At 38.4% G+C, this 22,973-nt stretch overlaps 1 protein-coding gene and 1 long non-coding RNA gene across 4 annotated transcripts in view; both read left to right on the top strand.

The window, feature by feature from the left end:
• The first annotated feature begins 3,577 nt into the window (after window positions 1–3,577).
• LOC109199844 (uncharacterized) lies at window positions 3,578–10,728 on the top strand. Of its 3 annotated transcripts, XR_003215727.1 has the most exons (5): window positions 3,578–4,219; window positions 5,177–5,208; window positions 6,387–6,413; window positions 8,756–8,786; window positions 10,531–10,728. It is a non-coding gene; the product is annotated as an uncharacterized LOC109199844 (long non-coding RNA). The 3 variants fall into 3 exon arrangements; XR_003215726.1 differs by having other exon boundaries at window positions 3,578–5,208; XR_002060141.2 differs by lacking the exons at window positions 3,578–4,219; window positions 5,177–5,208 and having other exon boundaries at window positions 6,218–6,413.
• An 879-nt stretch (window positions 10,729–11,607) lies between these two features.
• The window catches only part of LOC112843585 (putative uncharacterized protein DDB_G0271982), a 15,507-nt gene continuing 4,141 nt past the window's right edge, over window positions 11,608–22,973 (top strand). Inside the window, exons 1-2 of the mRNA XM_025902521.1 lie at window positions 11,608–12,031; window positions 12,161–13,723. Coding sequence (XP_025758306.1) covers window positions 12,424–13,723 — 1,300 coding nt within the window. The 5' untranslated portion in view covers window positions 11,608–12,031; window positions 12,161–12,423. The remainder of the gene's footprint in view (window positions 12,032–12,160; window positions 13,724–22,973) is intronic.

Below are 22,973 nucleotides of genomic sequence, written 5' to 3'. Positions count from 1 at the left end.
GTCAAGGCAGTTTGTGCTTTGCTCTACTCAGTTATGGTGCATTAGAAGTCAAATATCTTTAATAATTCATATTTTAATGATAAATTGTCAACACTTTAAGATTCCCCCATCTCTTCTGAACAAAACGGTGTAAGAATGACCGTTCTAGCCCCTACGGTTAGGAAATTATGGTCATTTGTTTGAGGGGAGTCATCATTATGAGAAATAGACTGCAAAAATCCTGTGTCTCTCTGTGCTGCGGTGCACCTGTTTTGGCGGGAAAGTGCACAGGCTCTCTGATTGGTCGATTCAAATTCAGCAGCTCCCTGGCTGCTTGACTGAGCTAGAAACTTACTTCTCTCTCCCTGTGTGTGTGTGTGTGTGTGTGTGTGTGTGTGTGTGTGTGTGAGACAGAGAGACAGAGAGAGAGAGAGAGAGAGAGAGAGAGAGAGAGCCTTTTTATGGGATGATCTCATTGTAAGATTCAAATTCAATATATTTAGACTGGTTGACTGAATTGGATCTTGTGTGTGTGTGTGTGTGTGTGTGTGTGACAGAGAGAGAGAGAGAGAGAGAGAGAGAGAGAGAAAGAGACTTTATGGATGATCTCATTGTAAGATTCAAAATCAATGTATTTAGACTGGTTGACTGAATTGGATCTTGTGTGTGTGTGTGTGTGTGTGTGTGTGTGTGTGTGTGTGTGACAGAGAGAGAGAGGGAGAGAGAGAGAGAGAGAGAGAGAGAGAAAGAGACTTTTATGGGATGATCTCATTGTAAGATTCAAAATCAATATATTTAGACTGGTTGACTGAATTGGATCTTGTGTGTGTGTGTGTGTGTGTGTGTGTGTGTGACAGAGAGAGAGAGGGAGAGAGAGAGAGAGAGCGAGAGAAAGCCTTTTTATGGGATGATCTCATTGTAAGATTTAAATTCAATATATTTAGACTGCTTGACTGAATTGGATCTTGTGTGTGTGTGTGTGTGTGTGTGTGTGTGTGTGTGTGAGAGAGACAGAGAGAGGGAGAGAGAGAGAGAGAGAGCCTTTTTATGGGATGATCTCATTGTAAGATTCAAATTCAATATATTTAGACTGGTTGACTGAATTGGATCGTGTGTGTGTGTGTGTGTGTGTGTGACAGAGAGAGAGAGAGAGAGAGAGAGAGAGAGAGAAAGCCTTTTTATGGGATGATCTCATTGTAAGATTCAAATTCAATATATTTAGACTGGTTGACTGAATTGGATCTTGTGTGTGTGTGGGTGTGTGTGTGTGTGTGTGTGTGACAGAGAGAGAGAGAGAGAGAGAGAAAGCCTTTTTATGGGATGATCTCATTGTAAGATTCAAATCCAATATATTTAGACTGCTTTACTGAATTGGATCTTGTGTGTGTGTGTGTGTGTGTGTGTGTGTGTCTGTCTGTGCATGTGTGTTTCCATATGTGTACATATTTGTGATTGTGTGGCTGCTATATATTTTTTTGCTGATTTTTTTCATTTAACAAGTACATTTGAAGGATCCTTAGCATGTTCAGCATTTTTTCAGCTGTCCATTTTGCTTTTCCAATTTTTCTGTTTAAGTTATTACTATTGTGCTAAATGATACTATTTCTGCTATTTTATAAGATTTGTGCTAAATATAGTATTTCTGCCAAATATAGTATTTCTGATTAATTATAGTTTTTCTACCAAATCATAGTACAGTATTTTTGCTTTTTATAGGATATTTATATTGCTTAATATAATATTTCTGCTTTTTATAGGATTTGTGCTTAATATAGTATTTCTGCTAAATTATAGTATTTCTGACATTTTATATCATTTGTGCTAAAACATAGTATTTCTACTAAATGTAGTATTTATGCTTAATCATACTATTTCTATATATTTCTGTCAGGTCCCCAGGCAGCCAATCCCCTGTAAGGACTGAGACATTCAAATTTACAAATCAGGGCCTGCACGGCTTCCCAGCCAGCCAATCATATCTTAGGGATGAGACATTCAAATTTACAAATCAGGGCTTCCCAGCCAGCCAATCATATATGTGGGCTGAGGCATTCAAATTTGCATTTTGGGGCCTTCGTGGCTTCTAAGCCAACCAGTCATCCATGTCATATATCTCTAAAAATTCATATTTTAATGATAAATTGTCAACACTTGACGATTCCCCCATCTCTTCTGAACAAAACGGTGTAAGAATGACCATTCTAGCCCCTACCGTTACGAAATTATGGTCATTTGTTTAAGGGGAATCCTTACTGGATAAGGTTTATATATATATAATATATTGTCTTTAAAACATCTTTGCAGACTGTCCTGGACTGGTTGTTTGTTTGTTTTTTAGGTCTGGTGAACTCTATCACCAGCTATTTGGTGTTGGTGTTCAGGAGAAGAGCCTTCTAATAACATTTATTCAACATATAGAATTAAAGTTCTGCTAGTTTTTTCTGTAGCAAATAAATATTGTATAAAATAATTAAAATTACTTACATTTTTGATGTTTACAATGCCCATTGTGTGTAATACTGGAATTTCCTACTACCCGTGAACGCCTCTTCTTTTACCTGACTGGCTGACATCCGCCTCTCCGCACACTTCGTTGAGTCCGCTCTCGGTGAGTGCTGCTGCTCTGTTTCTCCTCTCCTCTCTCCGAAATGTCTATACTCTGTTTGCGCGATTTAACGAGTTCTTGTTAGTGATTTATAAAGCCAGCCGAGGTATAACTCATATTAAAGTAACACAATGGTTGCTTTTTAGTGAAAAATTGTCATTTTTGTATGTAAAAGCAGTGTTTGATGAGCTAACGCTAACAACCCAATGCTAACGACTAGCGCTCTTATGAGACCAGTGTGAAATGAAGATAATTCATTTGACTGTAAACCACGGTTATTGTGTTGTTTTATTAATTACATTTGGTGTGTTCGTGTTTTTCAGTCTGTTAAATAAGGTGCAGTTAGCTCTCTTCACAAATCAGTTAGTTAAAACAGCCTCATTCTTTATGCTGTAAAGTTTCTAAAGAACCCCCATCTTAGATTCAGTGTCAGCTGTCGGCAAGATCAAAGGAGCCATTTTACCACCTCTGATCGAACACGGGAGAAAAAGAGTCACTTGTGTGCAGGTCTTGTGGGTTAATTAAGAGAAAGGAGGGGGGGAGAAACTGAGGATTAAACATAGGCTTTGTCCCCACATACACGGGTATTTTTGAAAACTGAGATTTTCCGTTTTCGTTTTAAAAAACAATCCCGTCCACACGTAAATGCAGAAATGAAGGAAAACGCTGCTAGGAACATGCCAAAGCAACAGGTGGCGATATATTCCTAACCGTGTAGAAATGTTGGCCAATCAGAAGTCTAGAAGCCTCGGTGGGAAATAGCAAACGAAGATGGGGCATAAAAGCAGAACCGAGTCATGTGTGTGGAGGGACAGTAACTGTGTGTGTATATGTAAGCATTTAAACACTGCAGAGAGTACAATTAACAAACAATAACGTGGCGCACAGTGTGACGTCAAAAAAGGCGCACATCTTTGACGCTGCGTTTTCTCCGTTTTTCTCGTCCACAAATGCAAAAATGGAGTTTTCGAAAATATCCTGGCAGGCGTTTTTAGAAATCTCCGTTTTCAGTCACCGAAAACGCCGTTTAAGTGTGGACGAAAGGTGCAAACGCATAGAAAAATCTCCATTTTCAAAAGTACCTGTGTACATAGCTCAAGAATAATAAGAACTCCTAAACAGGAGACTTTACTTTTTAAGAACTGTTTAACAAAGGCTTGTTTGTGCCAACCTAAATCTGCAGCACAGTTTAAATTCTCACTTTGTGGAAAATTAATGAAATAAACAACAGCCCACCTTCACATAAATAAAATATGGCAGTATATTATTATTAGTATGGTACATAGATATTTATTTTAAAACTACAGCATATTTAATGATACTATGTGCAGTTGATAATATTTTAGGAAGTAGAATTTGAATGCAGACCACCTCAAATATTAAAGACTTAAAAATATATCGTGCAGTTTATCATGTATGAGTGTTATTGCAATCTTAAATGAGATGTAGACCAAAGAAAACAGAGGAGAGTTGTTGTTTGTATTCCAGCTGTAGTAAACAAAGAAGTTTAGTGAATCTTTTTGACAACAGAGAGTGATGCAGTATTGATGCTAATTTGAGTTTTCTGATCCTGTATTTTTGCTCTTTGTCTTTTGTTACACAGAGTGAAATAGAAGCTTGGTTTTGCCTTTGCTGGTAAGTAAACAGTGATTGTAACTGAAGCAATATGAAATTGGGATTGTGTAACATGTTTAGCAATTTACATACAATAGTTTGGCTTTTTGTGATATCTTGCCATTTGCTCATGGGCAAAAACACATTTAGGATTTATAAGCAGTAAAGCCCCCCCACTAGACCTCTGAGTGTCCCTAAAAATGTCCCTGTAGTTTAATAGGCCATTTATGTCTAATTTTAATTTTAAAGGCTTATCAAAGCATTTCTGTAGTAATTATTGTTTTTATTACACATGTTAAGGCCATTTGAGACTCTGCAATTAAATTTTGCCCTCTTTAGACTAAAGTGAGTTCATTTTGTCTGAGGTACAGTGCTGGGAAAAGTCTTTCTTCCTTGCAGATTTATTTTGTTCATGCTTTTTTGTCACATGTTTCAAATCATCTAACAGGGATGATATGAATAAATACAAAAAAGCATTTTTAAAGTGATGATTTCACGTATGAAGCAGAGAAAACCAAACCAGAGCTATCTGTTCTAATGTGAGAACATGCTGGTCTCTAATACCCAGCTGTGGAAGCCCTGATAGCAAGAACTACCATCAAGCATTTATAGTATCAAGTATCATTTGTGATTGTTGCATGCTTTGAAACTGTGATGTTATCATTTGATCAAGTGTGCAGTGCGAGCAAATCATTGCTTGTGGTATCTGCTGTGTTATGTAATAGCACCAACGTATAAGAGCTTTACGTTAATGAGGAATTTCTGTGGCTTATTGCAGATTGATAAAACGACACATCACCTTAATAAAGACGGAAATCTTTAATAAGGTGCAGAAAGAGAAGATGGGGTGTTTATAGTAAAGCTGTTGTAAACAAAGAATTTAACAGATTTTTTTTTCACTACAGATTGTGATGCAGTATTGACTCTGATGCTGATTTCAGTTGTCTGATTCTGTATTTTTGTTCTTTTGTTACACAGAGTGAAACAGAACTTCGGTTTTGCCTTTGCTGGTAAGTAAGCAGCAATTGTAACTGCAGTATTATGACATTGTCACTGTGTAACATGTTTAGCAATTTACCTAACGTAGTTTGGTTTTTGTGACATTACCATTTACTGATGGGCAAAAACAAATGGTCAGAATTTATACCTTGTAGCAGCAAAGTCCCCACACATGACCTCTGACTGTCCCTGAAGTTTAATAGGCCATTTATGTCTGATTTTTATGTTTGAACACAAACAACTGTTTTTATACAGTTGTTCATGTTCTCCATTTGTTTGTGGATTTACGTAGCAGACACAACTATGAACGCATTTTAGGTGAGTTAGTGTAAGTGGTAGCTTAAACACTTAAGAGCACCACAGTTGTTGATTTATATCTTCACTCATATTCTCTTATGTATTACATTAAAGTCAGACCACTATAGAAGTATTTTTGCCTGAGTGAATAGAAGTGGTAGGTTGAACATTTAAGCAATAATAAAAAACTAAGAGAACCAGAGTTGTGAGTAGGCAATGTTGTGTATGTTAAAGCCTGTGTGTAATTTATATACACTAAGTTTAAATTAGTTTCTTAATAATTTGCTTGATACAGTGTGTTTGAAAATTATATATAAAAGGGAAATATTGCAAAATACAAAAAGATTCCTGCCAACAGGTACAATGGAAGGACTGTTTATTATAATTTTTAAGAAATTTTAATTGCAAAAATGGTGTGCCACTGTTGTTACTATGACATGTCAAAATTTACATGTATTTTAGGATTTACATATTCAGATCAGAACTAAAACCTGACGAGGTTTTCCATTGATTCTATGTTTTATTTTATTTTTTTTTAAATGGTATTCAACATTTTTAATCTGAAATGAGGTTAACAGTTGTGGTTTTTCCGCACTTTATTAAGCACTAACTTGTGATAGAAAATGATGGAGCTAAAAAGCCATAATCTGTACCAACAAATATTGGTGCCTCTTTGCACTTCTGTAGTAAGCATGCCTTTATTACACATGTTATCGCCATGTGAGAGTCTGTAACTAAAGTTTGTCCTCTTCAGACTACAGTGAGTTCATAAAGGCTTGAAGAAATTGAGGATTTTACTAGTTATTTCATGTCACAGTAAATTGGATTGTGTGTGAAGAGGTTCAACAGTGTAAGTCATTAAACAGTGATCTGATGTGTTTCCTTTCTCTAGGATACTGATCTGATCGTCTCAAGTCTGGTAAGTAAAGGTTTTGTCTGCGGTACAGTGCTGAGAAAGGTCTTTCTTCCTTGCAGATTTATTTTGTTTATGCTTTTTTCACATGTTTCAAATCATCTAACAAGGATGACCTGGATAAATACAAAAAGCAGTTTTAAAGTGATGATTTCATTTTTGAACCAGAACAACCTGGTCTAATGTAAAAACATGTTGGTCTCTAATACCTAGCTGTGGATGCCCTGATAGCAACAATTACCATCAAGCATTTACAGTAACTGGTAATGACTGGTTTACATCACTGGGGGATTTAGGTCCACTATAATTTCAGAATTGTCTTAATTAGATCCAAACAGGACAGTCAAGAAAAGAAAAAAGTCTTAATTAAGGCCCAATATAGGGTTTTCAACTCATACCAAGTATCTTAATTTCATTAAAGTCCAGACTGATTAGTTTATACCAAGAGTTTTGTTTCATTCATTCATTCAATTGGACTTGCTTGTGTGCTTCAGATCAATTTCCTGCTGCAAATCCTAAGTGTGATTAAACTTAAGCCCAGGACCTGATGAGTTTATGGTCCTGAAGGTCCTGAAGTTGTAAAGGAACTCTGGGACATCACAGTAACAGCACCATGTTTGACTGTAATGCTGGTGTTTTTCTCTCACTATAGATGATTCAGTTTAGTGCAGTTAGTCAGCACAGCTCTTGTTTATCATCGAGATATTATTAGGCAACTTGTTTTTGCCTGTTCAGCTACAACATCTGGGAGTGTTTTTGTTTTCTGGGGTCTCCAAATCCTTAGAAATCTCTTTGTAAACCTTTACAGAACTATATCTGTTTGTTTCACATTACAGCAGCTCACGACTAGCAGTTTAGGGACAATTAAATATTCACATAGGGCAGGGGTCTCAAACTCCACTCTTCAAGAGCTGGTGTCCTGAAGCTTTTCCACGTGTCCCTGTTACAAAACACCTGAATAACATTTGTAGGTCATTAGTAAGAGTATAGAATTTGACTGTGTGCTGAAGTGGCATCCCCTAAGACTACTCAAATTTAAGTAATTAAAGTGTTTGGAAAAATGTACTTCTAAAAGTACTTTTATTACATCACGTTCATTCACTCATGAGCTGCTATAACATGAATCAAATGGCTGAATTACCACCTCAGCATGCAGTCAAGTTCTGTAGAGTTTTGCTAATGACCTACTAATGTTATTCAGGTGTGTAGCAACAGGGACACATAGAAAAGTTTCTGGACACCAGGCCTTAAGGACCAGAGTTTGAGACCACTGGTGGTAGGGCATTGTGGATTTCAAAAGCTTCTTTCCTTAAATCACTGCCTAGAAACTGCTTTTTGTAATTTGTCATAATGACCTGCAAAATATAGGTGGGATGAAGACATAAACATCAGAAATTTTATAGTGGCCTGATATTTTTATCAAGGCTGTTTTTTGAAAATAATCCTGGCCTAATTTACAAAAGATGAACTGTGTCTGAAAGTCATGTTTGTTTTCTTTGTTTGTTTAAGAAATGTGGGAATCTCCAGCAAAGATCTTACATGCAACAGCTCAGATACAGCACTCATTTCTGTTCTTTTTATCATGACATGATCTACAAAGAAATTATCATCATACTAAATTTTGCTAATTAGGCCTTAATATCAGCTATGATAACTTTATCATAGATTTAGTGGAGTGCTTATTGCTGTGTATCAAACATGCCCCAAATGTGACTGAAATATGTAGAAACTGCTGTGTAGAAACTAGCTGTCTCCAAATTTCTCATTTTGCCAAAATTCATACAGAGTGGCCTGAAACTGTCTGCTCTAACCTCAGTGTGTTGGTTTTGTTGGACCATATAATATTTACAGTAAGTTATTGTAGCAGCACATCTTGGTGTAAGTTTATAGACTCTGTTTGTTTTTATTGTGTTAATAGAATTTGAATGCAGGCCACCTCAAATGTTAAAGCCTACAAACATTCCATACAAGCTATCATTTGTGATTGTTGCCTACTTTTAAATTGTGACATCACCATTTGATGATGTGTGCAGTGCTAGGTGTAGCAAATCATTGGTTACGATATCTACTCTCTTATGTAACTGAACCTAAACTTTGGAGCATTACATGACTCAGAAACTTGTGTGGCTTATTGCAAATGGATAAAACTACATATTACCTTTATGAAGATGATAATCTTTATTAGGGTGCAGAAAAAGAAAACAGAGGAGAGTTGTTGTTTGTATTCCAGCTGTGGTAAACAAAGAAGTTTCCAGAATGTTTTTGACTACAGAGAGTGATGCAGTATTGACTCTAATGCTGATTGGAGTTGTCTGAGCCTGTATTTTTTTCTTTCTTTTGTTACACAGAGTGAACAGATCTTTGGTTTTGCCTTTGCTGGTAAGTAGACAGTAATGGTAATGTTTAGTAATTTACTTACAGTAGTTTGGCTATTTGTGTTATCTTGCCATTCACTCATGGGCAAAGACAAATAGTCAGGATTTAGAATCTGTAGCAGCAAAGCCCCCACACAGGACCACTGACTGCCCCAGAAATGTCAATGAAGTTTAATAGCCCATTAATGTCTGATTTTAATTTTTGATGGCTTATCAAGTCCAAACATAGTTAAATGTCAGAGATATCTTTATGCAGTTGTTCGATTTCTCCTTATTTTTGTGGGTTTAAGTGTGAGTATAGGTGGTACCTTAAACACTTAAGAGCACCACAGCTATCGATTTTTATTTTCTCTCTCATTCCACTTATGAATTAGCATGAAGTCAAAACATGACAACATGACAAAAAATCAGATTTTTTGTCATGTTGGTATCAGTGATGGTATCATGGTATGACAGTGTGAACGGCACAAATCCGATAGTTTAGAAGGCGACTGCTGTTTGAATTTCAGTTGTCTTAATTAAGGTCCAAAATAGTGTTTTGAAATCATTTCAAGGATCTCAATTTCATTAAAGTCGAGATTCTGATTAGTCTACACCAAGACATTCCGTTGGACTTGCTTGTGTGCTTCAGATCCCAAGTGTGATTAAACTTAAGCTCAGGACCTGATGAGTTTATGTAGGTCCTGAAGTAGTAAGGGAACTCTGGACCATCACAGTAACGGCACCATGTTTGACTTTAATGCTGGTGTTTTTCTGAAATATTTCTCTCACTTTAGAAGATTCAGTTTAGTACAGTGAGTCCGCACAGCTCTTGCTGATCATCAAGATGTTTTTAGGCAAATGTGAGAAAGTTTTGTTCTTTTTGGCCAGTCAATAAATAATTTTGAGTTTAATGGATATAAAGTGTTTAAAGCAGGAGGCCTGAAACTGTCTGCTGTAACCTCAGTGTGCGGGTTTATTTGGACCATATAATATTTACAGTAAGTTACTGTAGCAGCACGTCTTGGTTTGAGTTTATAGACTTAGTTTATTGTTTTAATAGAACGCAAAAATGTCCTTATAACAGTTCCACCATCATTTGTTAAACATTGTCATTCTGTTCAGTCTAATAATTTACTGTAGAACTCTTTAGTATTTAAAGCCCTACATGTACTGTATTTTTGAAATTATAAGGCATAACGTCAATAAACAAGTCTGTTTTTAAGGCAGATTAAGCCAAACAAAACAGTCAGATAAGTCAAACTTTATTCAAGTCATTCACAACAACTCTCTCAACACTGTTCAGTTGTAACACATAAAATACAGAACAATACACTCACTTTTTCAGTTCATTCCTCATCCACAAATCCATCAAACTCTTCATGGGTTGATCAGTTTGAAATCTGCTTCATAAGCATGTCTCTTAGCAGTGCCAGGTCTTGTACACACACCATAATGTTATGTTGAAGCACCGTACAATTACCATCGAGGGTCCTGACTATGGTAGCCATAATGCTCTGACAATACATCAAGCAGCGCAGCTTTGTAGCTTACCGAAGTCTTACTAAAATATTTGACAGAATTTTGAGCGCTGTGTACCACAGAAATCCCGTTCGAGGTCAGTAAGCATAACCAGAATTGATACATTAGGCACATTGTATGTTTTTGAGAAAATGACAGGATTTTAGGTGTGCCATATAGTCTGAAGAATATGGTAAATCCAAGCATATTGGAAATACGACTAATTCCAGGCCTTTTGTGTCTTACAGGTGACCTGCTCCAGAAGATCCTCTCTCTCTATCATTATAAGCAATTCTGTCTATCCTATCACTCTCCCGACTCTATCTAATTTGACAGCCATTCTATCTTGTATCCCTCTATCCCTACTGCTCTATCTAATTTGACAGCCATTCCATCTTGTATCCCTCTATCTCTACTGCTCTATCTAATTTGACAGCCATTCTATCTTGTATCCTCTATCTACTCTCTATCTAATTTGACAGCCATTCTATCTTGTATCCCTCTATCTCTACTGCTCTATCTAATTTGAGAATCCAAGTTTTCAGAATCCAAGTTTTCAGAAATCCAAGTTACCAGTACTTGATCTATCTGTTACAGAATTCTGAGAGATCTCTGCTCTCACTGCTCCTTCTTTCCTGTCATTAAGCTCTCTCACATTCAGTCATTTTGCTGGAAATTACAAGTTGAATTTACAGTACAGTAGAACTTATAGTAGAACTACTTACACAGCCCTACATTAGTCATTTTAATTTTGCATTAGACTTTGGAATTAACACTGCTAGTTTGGCTTACTTTGATACATTGTATAAAATATCACCTTTTTATAAGTTTATTTGTAATAAGATAATCTGGTTCTTTTGTAATACATACATTCAGATAAATAATAAATTAGATCCAAATACATTTTGCTAGTCTGTTTCATTGGCTATAACATTTGACTGCAAGTTTATAGTATTATTATTTAAGGACAAACCCATTTTGTCACTCAGTGTTGTCATCGAGAAGTGCCTGAGGACCCAGACTTCCTGTTTCCTGACTGCTGCAGAACATCCAGCTGAAGAATCCTCATCACCTGTCATCTTATCACCACACCACCAAAGCTCCATATATTTGATTTAAATTTTAGATATCTGAAAGATTTACATAAACTCCCTTAAGAGCTAAGACTTTTATTATAGCCTGTTGATTGAGATTTATTCTGCATATCATCTTACAGAAGTTGTACTTATTTATCAGTCTGGTTAAAAAAAAATATAAGTGAAATTATACAGTTTCTAAAGAGCTACAATAAAACGGACCAAATTGTTTCCAGAGAACTTTGAATTTCCTTTATTTTGAGTTTGGAGTACAAATCAGCTTTTTAACGTCTATTTATATATTCATAAAAACATTTTAAAGTAGTATAATAGTACATTTCTCAGATTTAACAGTAACTTGAGGAGTTATACGTTTTTCTGTGTTTCAAGGTTCAGTTTTGTTTATATTTGTGTATAACCACATATAAGCTCCAGGTTGTACTTCAGCAAAATGCCAAGAAAAGGTCAAAGGTCTCAGTCCCAGAAGCTTAGACGTCAGAAGGAGAAAGAACAGGTGAATGTTTCTCAGAGCAGTGAGCAGGTAAAGGTGTGTGTTTCAACTTGTCCCAGCACTGAAGTGCAGAGCAGTGTTCAGACAGCCACAGTGTCTTATGCAGATGTGGTAAAGAGAGGTGTTCCCTCAGTGTCTGTCCCAGAGCCTGAAGTTATGCAGGTAATCCATATTGAACCCCAGGTAACTGTACAAACACAGCATGATGGTGAGACAGCCACAGTGTCTTATGCAGATGTGGTAAAGAGAGGTGTTCCCTCAGTGTCTGTCCCAGAGCCTGAAGTTATGCAGGTAATCCAGACTGAACCCCAGCTAACTGTACAAACACAGCATGATGAACAAGCTCCAGTACAGTCTCATGTACAGGTTACAAACAGTGAAAGTCGTCCACGAGTGAGTAGCATCTGTGCGTCCCGAAGCCAGGCTTCTCCTAGGTATGGAAAGTACCGGAATCAGCAATGCATGGCTAACAGTTTGTTTTCCTGTCATTCTTACACGAGGATGAATTTATTACCAGAGCAGATCTAAACCGTGTGTTGGACAAAGGCCATGCCATGCATTCAGATGCCAGAAAGAGGTTTGTGAACAGCGTGTTTCTAGCCACTGATGAGCTTCCCACAGTGGTCACCAGCCGCAGACACGAGTATCAAGTCGACATGTCTCAGTTAGCTCATTACGGCACATTTGATGGTACAGATCACCTTCTGAGCCTTGAACAAGGACTACAGTGTTTGGCTTCAGACGTTCGCTACGCTTTGCTAGTCATGGGAGGAACAGTCATCGCTGTTTGCAGGCTGACTTCAGGTGAATATGCATATTTTGACCCTCACCCACGTAAGTCTACTGGTATGCCATTGTCGCTAAGTGTAAGTGGTGGAACTGCAGTCATGTTAAGATTCACATGTCTCAACGACATGATTGACAGGATCAAACGTTTGTACCGAATGTTTAGCATCGCCCCATCCTGCACTTATGAGCTACAGCCTGTCGAGTTTCACAGTGGAAACGCTGCTGACCAAAGAGATGCTGATGAAAACAGACAAACAGCTACAACTGTTCCAGCACCAGCTTTAAATGAAGCTGTTCATGAAATAAACTCCCAGACACAGAAGACTGTGAGAGACACTTTAACCACTGAAGTGACATCATCCAGAGTGGATTATTCAAATGAGACAGCTGCTACTGAAAACAACCATCTTCCTTCTGAGTATTTAGAAAAAGAAACACCTGCATCCTCTGTGAGAGAAACGCAGGTAACATCAGATTCTGTTCCTCAGAATGATTCAAACATTGCCTCCTGTTTAACTAAGACAACAGAGGAACTTTCACAAAAACTGCTGAAATATAATAAACAGCAAAAGAGAAAAATAAGGAGAAGAATATTAGCCCAAGAAAAACTACCACAGAGAAAGGAAAATCAGAAAAAGAAAGAAAGGCAGATGTACAGGTTTGATGAAAGCTTCAAGACAAAGAAAAAAAACTCAACCAGGAAGTGTAATGATCCTGATCAGAGACAGAAAAGGAGTCTGTACAAAAATGAACTGTATAAATTAAATGCTACCTATAAGGAGAAACAGAGAGAACATTTTAGAAAGATGTATAGAGAAAGTGCTAAAATGAGAGAGAGAAAAAGAGAATGTGTCATAAGGACATATAAAGACAATCCCCTATTCAGAGAACAGCAGAAGGAACGTATAACAAGAACGTATAGAGAGTCTCCCCTATTCAGAGAAAAGCAGAAGGAACGTATAACAAGAACATATAGAGAGTCTCCCCTATTCAGAGAAAAGCAGAAGGAACGTATAACAAGAACATATAGAGAGTCTCCCCTATTCAGAGAAAAGCAGAAGGAACGTATAACAAAAAAAAAAAAAAACAAAAACTATAACAAGAACATATAGAGAGTCTCCCCTATTCAGAGAAAAGCAGAAGGAACGTATAACAAGAACATATAGAGATCTCCCTATCAGAGAAAAGCAAAAGAACATATAGAGAGTCTCCCCTATTCAGAGAAAAGCAGAAGAACGTATAAAAGAACAATAAATCCCAAAGAAAAGCAGAAAGAGCGTATAAGAAGAATATACAGAACTTGTGCTGAATTCAGAGAGAAACATAAAGCTTACATGAGGTCATATGTTTCTAACCTATATAAAGAAAGCGAAGAATTTAAAAAGAAAAAACTATCTTACATGACTAAGCGTTATGGAGAAGAGAGACAATTTCAGCAACAACACAAGGACAATATGAGAGAAAGAATGAGAGTAAAATATTGGAACGGTTTTTCTTTCAGACAGATGCATAATATCAGATGTGCAATGAACATAAAACGGAAATATCGCCAGATGCATCGACCAGCTGAGAGTTTACAGTGTCATCCAGATAACACTTTAATGAATGAGGCCATATCTCGTTTCAGATCAAACATTAAATCAGCACCATCTTATGTTTGTACTGTTTGTCTAAAAGCTTCTTTTCCTAATCAGGTGAAAATCTGCAAAAGAGAAAATTACTCAAAACACCAAACTGTAGCTCAGCAGTGTCTAACTGGTAAATTTGTTCATATGTGTGATGAAGCATGTAATGATCACTGCAGCTTTCCTATTGAGAGAAAAAAGGAGTATATCTGTCACACGTGTCACAGTTCCCTCAAAAGTGGACGCATGCCAAGGCTTGCTGCTGTTAACGGTTTAGAACTGCAGGATATTCCAGCTGAACTGTGTGATCTCAACATTCTGGAGAGACATCTGATTGCCAAATGCATACCATTTGCTAAGATTATTCCTCTTCCAAAGGGGAGACAGAGACTCATACGTGGTAATGTGGTGTGTGTACCATCTGAGGTCCAACAAACAGTTGACTCTTTACCTCGGCTCAGAAGCCAATCACAGATAATGAGGATCAAGTTGAAAAGACGACTGTGCTACAAAGGCCATCAGCTGTTCCAGACTGTCACCTGGTCTAAACTCATCCAAGCCCTGCGTAAACTAAAACAATTCACCCACAGTACACAGATATTATTATCAGAGATGATGCATTGCTTTGTGATCCAACGTTACCTGATGATGACAGCAGTGATGAAGCCAGCATGGCAAGTGATGATTATGATGAAGCAGATTTAATGGAAATTGACAACTATGAAAAAGATGCCCTTTTGTGCGAAAGTGAGTCTGAAAGTGAACAAGATATTAATATGCAATCTTGTGATGAACAACCAGAGGAACAAAATCCAGATGAACCAGAAAGTGATTTGAACAATGGAGGTTTTGCTCTAGAAAGTTGTCTGCAGCCTGTAGACATTTCAGAAGAGATTCTCTCTTTCACTGATAACACATATTGTGTGGCTCCTGCAGAAAGAAACAATCCTGTTAGCTTCTTCAGAACTCCTCATTTGGAAGCCATGGCATTTCCTGTGCAGTTTCCTACTGGTCAGAATACACTGGATGAAAAGAGACGTCTCAAGCTCACACCGAGTGCTTACTTCAAGTCAAGGCTTTTCAACATTGATGCAAGATTTGCTAAAGATACAAATTACCTGTTTTTCTCACAGTTTGTCACTGAAATACACTTGGCTAATTCCAGCATGACAATACAGCTAAGGAAAGGTAAAACTATGACGAAAGATGGACGGAAAATCACATCAGGAATGTTACAAAGTAAGACAGAAGTAGAGAAGCTGGTAAGAAATAAAGATGCAATCAGATTTATGCAGCCACTCAGAGGAACTCCAGCTTACTGGCAGAAAACTACCAAAGATTTATTCAGTATGGTTCGTCAAGTAGGAACACCTCAGTTCTTTGTCACTTTCTCTGCTGCTGAGATGAGATGGCCTGAAGTGATTCAAGCAATAAAGAGACAGCAAGGTGAAGAGGTTGATTTTGAAGCCCTGGACTGGTCAGAAAAGTGTGAAATTCTAAGATCGAATCCAGTAACCACCATGCGAATGTTTGATAAGCGTGTTGAGGCTTTGTTCAGAGATTTGCTTTTTCTCCTGCACAGCCCCTTGGTGAAATCATTGATTACTTTTACAGAGTTGAGTTCCAGCACAGAGGTAGTCCACATATACACATGTTGCTGTGGATTAGAGAAAAGGTAGAAGTAGATGTGGATGATGACCAAACTGTCTGTGACTTTGTGGACAGATACATCTCAGCTCAGCTCCCTGATCCAGAAAAACAACCTGAACTGCACAAAAAAGTCACTGAACTGCAAAAGCACAGCAAAAACCACACAAAGACATGCTTTAAGAGTGTGAACTCTGGTTGTAGATTTGGGTTTCCAAAACCACCAGCCACAAGAACAATGATTGTGAGACAGGATGAGGATTCAGACACTGAAGCTGCAAAAGCCAAACTCAGACCTTTGTTGAATCTGCTGAAGGAACCTGAAGCTGCTTCCCTCACCATAGAGCAGATTCTGTCACGATGCAACTTGACAATGAATGAGTATGAACAATGCCTCCAAGACATAAACAAGAAAACAGCTCTTATTCTGAAACGTGACCCAAAGGACTGTTGGATCAACAATTACAACCCAGACCTGCTTGAAGCCTGGAACTCTAATTTAGATGTCTCATTAATTTTGAATGCCTATTCATGTATAGAATATCTCTGTAAATATATAACGAAGAAAGAATCTGGCCTCTCTGAATACCTGAAGACAGTTATTGATAACTCTGCAAAGAACACGGTCAATGAATGTGATGAAATGAGAGCTGTGATGCAGGCTTATTCAAAAAAGAGAGAAATCAGCGCACAGGAGTGTGTGACTCGAGTCTGTGGCCTAAAAATGAAAAGATGTTCCCGCAGTGTTGTATTTGTACCAACAGATGATAACCCAGTAAAAATGAGTCGCCCGATGAGCTACCTGGAAAGCACAACACACGACAGCTGTAATATTTGGATGACAAGTTTGAGTGATAAATACAAATGCAGACCTGAGACACCAGAATATGAGGAAATGTCCTGGCTGATTTTGCTGCCTTGTGCCGGTTGGTGAGTGGTCCAAATGAAGGAAAAGATGTGCTTCCTCTTCTAAACCAGCTTGGATTTGTACAAAGGCGAAAGAATGATAAACCAGCTATAATCAGGTATTACCACTGTTCACAGGAAAAAGATCCTGAGCAATATTATGGTCGACTGTTGAGACTTTACCTTCCACACAGATCAGAGCAGGAACTGAAACCACAAGGGTTCCAAACCTATCAGTCCTTCTACAACTCAGGTTTTGTACGACTTCCATGTTCAGACCACAGTGAGTCTGTGAAAAGGGTTGTAAGAGAAATAAAGACAAGTATGAGAAGAACTCTGAGGATATTGAGAGTGCACTGGAAGAGTTTGAACAAAATAGAGACGTTGTGATCGATGAATGGTGTAATCTAGCTCCTGAATCTGAAGTTGTGAGGTTGCAATGTGATGAGAATCTTCCTGAGAGACATTCTGATGATGAGAACGAACAGGAGAATGTCCCGACTACAGTCGTCAGTCTGATGCTGTAACAGAGATCAGAGCCATCAGAGAACAACCTGCAGTTGATCCAGCTGTGGTACGCATCATGTATCAGAATCTGAACCAGAAGCAGGCCTGCGTGTTCTATGCCATAAGAGACTGGTGTATTCAGCGAGTTTGTGGTTTGAATCCAGATCCGTTTTTCTTCTATATCAACGGTGGTGCAGGAACTGGAAAGTCACATCTGATTAAGTGTATTCATTCTGAAGCATCAAAGATCCTGAGCAGACTGCCTACTAATGCAGAAGAAGCTGACATATCAAATCCAACTGTTTTACTGACGTCATTTACCGGGACAGCAGCTTTTTCTATCAGTGGCTCTACATTACATTCTCTACTGAAACTACCCAGGAGTCTGAAACCACCCATTCAAGGACTTGGTAATCAACTGGATGAAGTCAGATCTGAGCTTATAAATGCTGAAATTATTGTTATTGATGAGATTTCAATGGTTTCAAAACCCCTTTTTGCTTATGTGGATGCAAGACTGAAACAAATCAAAGGCACTCAGAGACCTTTTGGTGGAATGTCAGTTTTAGCTGTTGGAGATTTTTACCAGCTGCCACCAGTGCGACAGTCTAAACCTCTCTGTGTTTATGATCCAGAACAGATTGACCTATGGCAGGAACATTTTCAGATGATCACTCTAACCGAGATCATGCGTCAGAAAGATGATGTGGCCTTTGCAGAGATGCTGAACAGGATTAGAGTCAAAGAAAAGACAGATGAGCTTTCTCAGTACGACAGAGATTTGTTGTCACAGGCTGTGACTGTACCAGAAGAATGTCCAATCGAGGTCTTACACATTTATGCCACCAACAAGAATGTTGAATCCCACAACACAGATACGCTCAAGAAGCTTCATTCAAACATTATAATCATCAATGCAGACGATTTCCAGAAGGATAAATGTACAGGCAGAATGGCACGAAGAGACAAACCATTTACAGGTGGGCGAAATGATTTACCTGACACTCTGAATGTTGCTGAAGGAGCTCGAGTCATGCTGACCAGAAACTTGGACACACTAAACGGTTTAGTCAATGGTGCTTTTGGTATACTGGTAAAGGTGGTGAGATCTGAAAATGATGGACACATAATTAAACTGGGGCTCAGAATGGACAACCGGCAGCCTATGAGACACAACCGCAGTGCTAATGCAGCATCTGATGATCTGGTTTACATTGAGAGAGCAGAGGAGAGTCTGAAGTTTAAAGGAGCGGTACGCAGACAGTTTCCTGTAAAGCTAGCATTCGCCTGCACAATTCACAAAACTCAGGGTCTTACAACACAGACAGCTGTAGTTTCAATGAAGAACATTTTTGAACCAGGTATGGCTTATGTTGCTCTCAGCAGGGTGACGTCTCTCAGTGGACTCTATTTGCAGGACTTGGATGAGAAAAAGATTTACGCCAATCCTGAGGTAACTGCAGCGCTCCAAACCATGAGACAAGCCAGTGTTGAGGAAATGATGCCTCTTCTTCAGGTCAGAGAAACAGCCAGCAGACCTGACACTCTTACACTGATCCATCACAATACGGAGGGTTTGCCATCTCACATCAGTGACATCAAGAGTCATCATGAAATGTGTTTAGCAGATGTTTTGTGTCTCACTGAGTCTCACCTCCAAGGCTCCTTTGTTGCAGACAGTCTTCATTTGGACGGCTACACCATGTTCAAACGCAACAGACATGTGTCCTACACAAACTTTCCTCACATGGCCAGCAGAAGTGGTGGTGGAGTTGTTGTGTATTTGAGGAATCATTTTCAGGTTCAGGTAAAACAGTATCTGCATAATGTCACTGATCTTGAGTTTTTAGTGTTGAAGGTTCAGGCTCCATTCCCTGCGCTCATTGCTGTTGTGTACAGACCTCCAGACTACAGTTTGACACCATTCATGCAAAACCTGGTAAGTCTTTTAGATTCACTTGAAATAATGGACTGTCACCCAATAATTGTGTGTGGAGATTTTAATGAAAACCAGTTACAGAGTGGAAGAAAACAGATTCTGGAGCAGTTTCAGTCTAGAGGGTATTCACAGCTGATCACTTCTGCTACTACAGACAAGAACACCCTGCTTGACCTCATTTTTATTTCTCAGCCACAGCACAGTCTACATTCAGGTGTCTGAGAACATATTACAGTTACCACAACCCTGTGTTTTGTGTCCTGTCCTTGAGCCAATCATGAAGTCGTCTGGTGAGTTTTGAAATAATTACAGATCATGTTTGTTACAGAGTTTACTGATTGTAGAGCATGAAAAAGATTTTTCATTGAAAAAAGGGTCTTCACTACTCTGTCTGTCAGAAGACCCTTTCCTATTTCAATGTTATTAATCATTTCACCAAATCATTGCTGAATTTCATGCAAGCAGGGAGATCTGCTTTCTGCTATCATGCACCTCTGATCTGAAATGTGCTGCAACATTTGATAAACCAACATCATTTTTTTTTATTCTCATGTTTTAAATGACTAAATCTTTTTACTGTGACGTATGTAGCTCAACAAACGAGATCTTCCCCTCCAAGGGCTTTAAAATATGAAATAGTAAATAAATAAATCCCAGATAAATGCAGGCATTTATTATGGGTCACATGAATAAATACAGACAATTATATTTTCTTGATTATAGTAGATTTTGTAGAATCAAAAGTTTTTGTGATGAATGAGTTTTTGCTTATCATGTTTTACAGGTACAAAAGTTTTAAACTATCTTTAGGCTACCAGAGATGTCTATAATGATACATTATGTAGAGAAAAACATTAGTACAGCTTACAGAATATGTATAAAAACTGATTTAGAAGTAAATGGATAGTTTTCTGAAAGTTCCCGACTACAGTTTAACACCACCCACCCAGCTCAGCCCCCAAGTGTCTATGTAATGCTTGTATGGTGTGTGAGTTTGACTTGGCCTTTATCCGGGTGGGTTTGGGTTTGGGTGGATAAAGGCCAAGTCAGAATTCTCTGAGCAGCTGGAAAAAGCTGCTAATAAACAAAGACATCACAAAGTGTGGGCTTTAGGTGTAGCCCACGCTTTCTGATGCACTAATTAGATTTAGTAACTGACACCCCATACCAGCATTACATAGACACTTGGGGGCTGAGCTGGGTGGGTGGTGTTATAAGCACTTGTTTTGTTAGATGTATTTTTTCAGACAGGGCACAGTCTCCTTTGTGGCAAAACCTTCAAACTTCACCATCCTCAGCTGAAACAACAACATCTTAACCCCATCTTCATCAACTGCTGAGCCAAACCTGATCCATCAGTGCTGGACTGCACAGATAACTACATGCCACAAGGAGACTGCTGTGTTATGAACTGCCATACCAGTGTGTCTTCAATGGAGAAGATGACACACCCATCACCTGACCTCCTGCCTGATCTGGAGACCATCATCATGCTGCCACACTACACACCTCTGAGACCATCAATGATGACTGATACTGAGGAAACTGTATTTCCTGTCAGAGATGCTCAGTGATCCTCAGAGCAGAGAGAGGTGTGATTCTTTATCTTTGATAAAAAATGTCAGTGTTTTTAGTTAAATTAATTAATTAAAATCCTGTGTATTGCATAAATATTTCCACACTCAAATGATTATACTTGTTGACACTTTTTGAGTTTTAATTCACATTATGGATTACAAATCTATGCTTTTTCTACTCTGTCTCTCTGTGCAGGTATTGCTGTCTTCTGAGTTCTTCAGTGTCCCAACTGAGACATTCAAACCTCATTGCAGAGCTCATGTCTTTCCTCACCATCATGTGAGTGTGAGATTGCTCTGGATTCTGGTTATGTGGCCTGCAGCACCTATAAGGTATTTCAATATTGTTCATTGTATAACTTATTTGTAGTTTTTAGGGTTTCTACAGACAAATAAAATGTTCCTTTTTCGGTATTTTTTAGAACAAGCTCGTCCAGTGTGCCTGCATTCCAGCTTGACAGAAAAGAAGATCAGACACCAGCGAGGGAGGATAAGAAAGACAGACACAACATCATTGTCATCCCCTATGTAGCCGGTGTATCAGAAAAACTCAGGAGAGTTTTCTCCAAATACGACATCCCAGTGTACTTCAGACCCAGTAACACACTCAGACAGAAACTGGTTCACCCGAAAGACAAAACTCCTAAACACAAACTGAACAATGTGGTGTATGCTGTACAGTGCAGCGAGGAATGCCCAGACCTCTACATCGGAGAGACCAAACAGCCACTTCACAAGGGCATGGCACAACATAGAAGAGCCACCTCCACAGGACAAGACTCAGCAGTTCATCTGCATCTAAAGGTCAAAGGTCATCTTTCGAGGATGCCAATGTTCACATTTTGGACAGAGAGGACAGATGGTTTGAAAGAGGAGTGAAAGAAGCCATTTACGTCCACTGTGAGCGACCATCTTTGAACAGAGGCGGTGGTTTACGACACCAACTGTCTGCCATTTATAATCCAGTTTTGAGTTCCCTCCCCAGACACCTTAACGCCCACTCACATCCTGGGAGTGGGCGTGGGTGATTTCCTGACCTCAGGAAATCACATGATAGGGTGGGGCCAGGTTTCACAATGAGCTCACCTGAAACCCTGGCTGATTGGGACCCACACCCACTTTCACACCTTGGCTCATGTGATTAGGTAGAGGATCAGGGGGTTCTTTGTCCCTCTTTGGGGGGAAACTCCCACTGGGTTTAAATCTGGGACTCTCCACCATTGACCCTTAGAACTGAAGAAGCTTCTCCGATGAGAGGTGAAACGTCTTCAAGGAACTCAAAGAAGTCCAGACACTTTTCTTTCCAAGCTCCTTAGACTTCACTTGTGTTAATTACATTTTATTTGTTGTTGTTTTCTTTTAGATTTATATCCAGTGATTGGATGTGGTGGAGCTTTGTTAACCGTGTGGAAAACATCTGTTTGTGATGATATTTACAATGAGGCTTTAAGGTGACAGTTTCCATGTAATTTCAATCCTTTTACTATGCAAAAACATGTTTGCAATTAACATATTTTTTCAGTTTTGTCTTTTGGATTTATGGTTAACATTCCTCTGTGACAGCAAATACTAAAACTGGTCCAGTAACCAGCATATTATTGGTCAAAGGCAAAAAGGACCACAAGTCACACTAGCAATTAATTTTTTGACTGTGTTTGTGTTAGTATAGAGTAGGTCTAACAGTGGTTTCCACATCTGCTCTAATATAATAGATAATGGTCAACATATAAAGTCATTTTGAAAAGTTCATAAAGGTCATTTATATGTTTCCTCTTTATCATTTATATCAGGTCACACAGCTGACTTGAGTTTTGATCAGAGTAGAACCATAACATTCATGCTAATGGTTCTACTGTTTACAGTTACTTTATGATGGATTTCACCCTGGTCACAGTGTGAAAAGCTGTAGAGGTAAAGTTAACCCAATTAATACCTCATCATAAGTCACTCTCTAACGCAAAGCAGTGATTATTTTTCACTGTAATTTATTCCACAACAATGTTCTTTATTTGATCCTTGTTTCTTTAAACATGCACATCGATTGTTCAGCTGTGTGACTCTCCACACCTCAAATATATCACAATGTGGACTCATTTCGACAGTATTTTGTAGAT

The sequence above is a fragment of the Oreochromis niloticus genome, linkage group LG22 (genome assembly GCF_001858045.2).
Source record: "Oreochromis niloticus isolate F11D_XX linkage group LG22, O_niloticus_UMD_NMBU, whole genome shotgun sequence".
Lineage (NCBI taxonomy): Eukaryota > Metazoa > Chordata > Actinopteri > Cichliformes > Cichlidae > Oreochromis > Oreochromis niloticus.
This window is presented reverse-complemented; position numbering and strand designations above follow the sequence as displayed.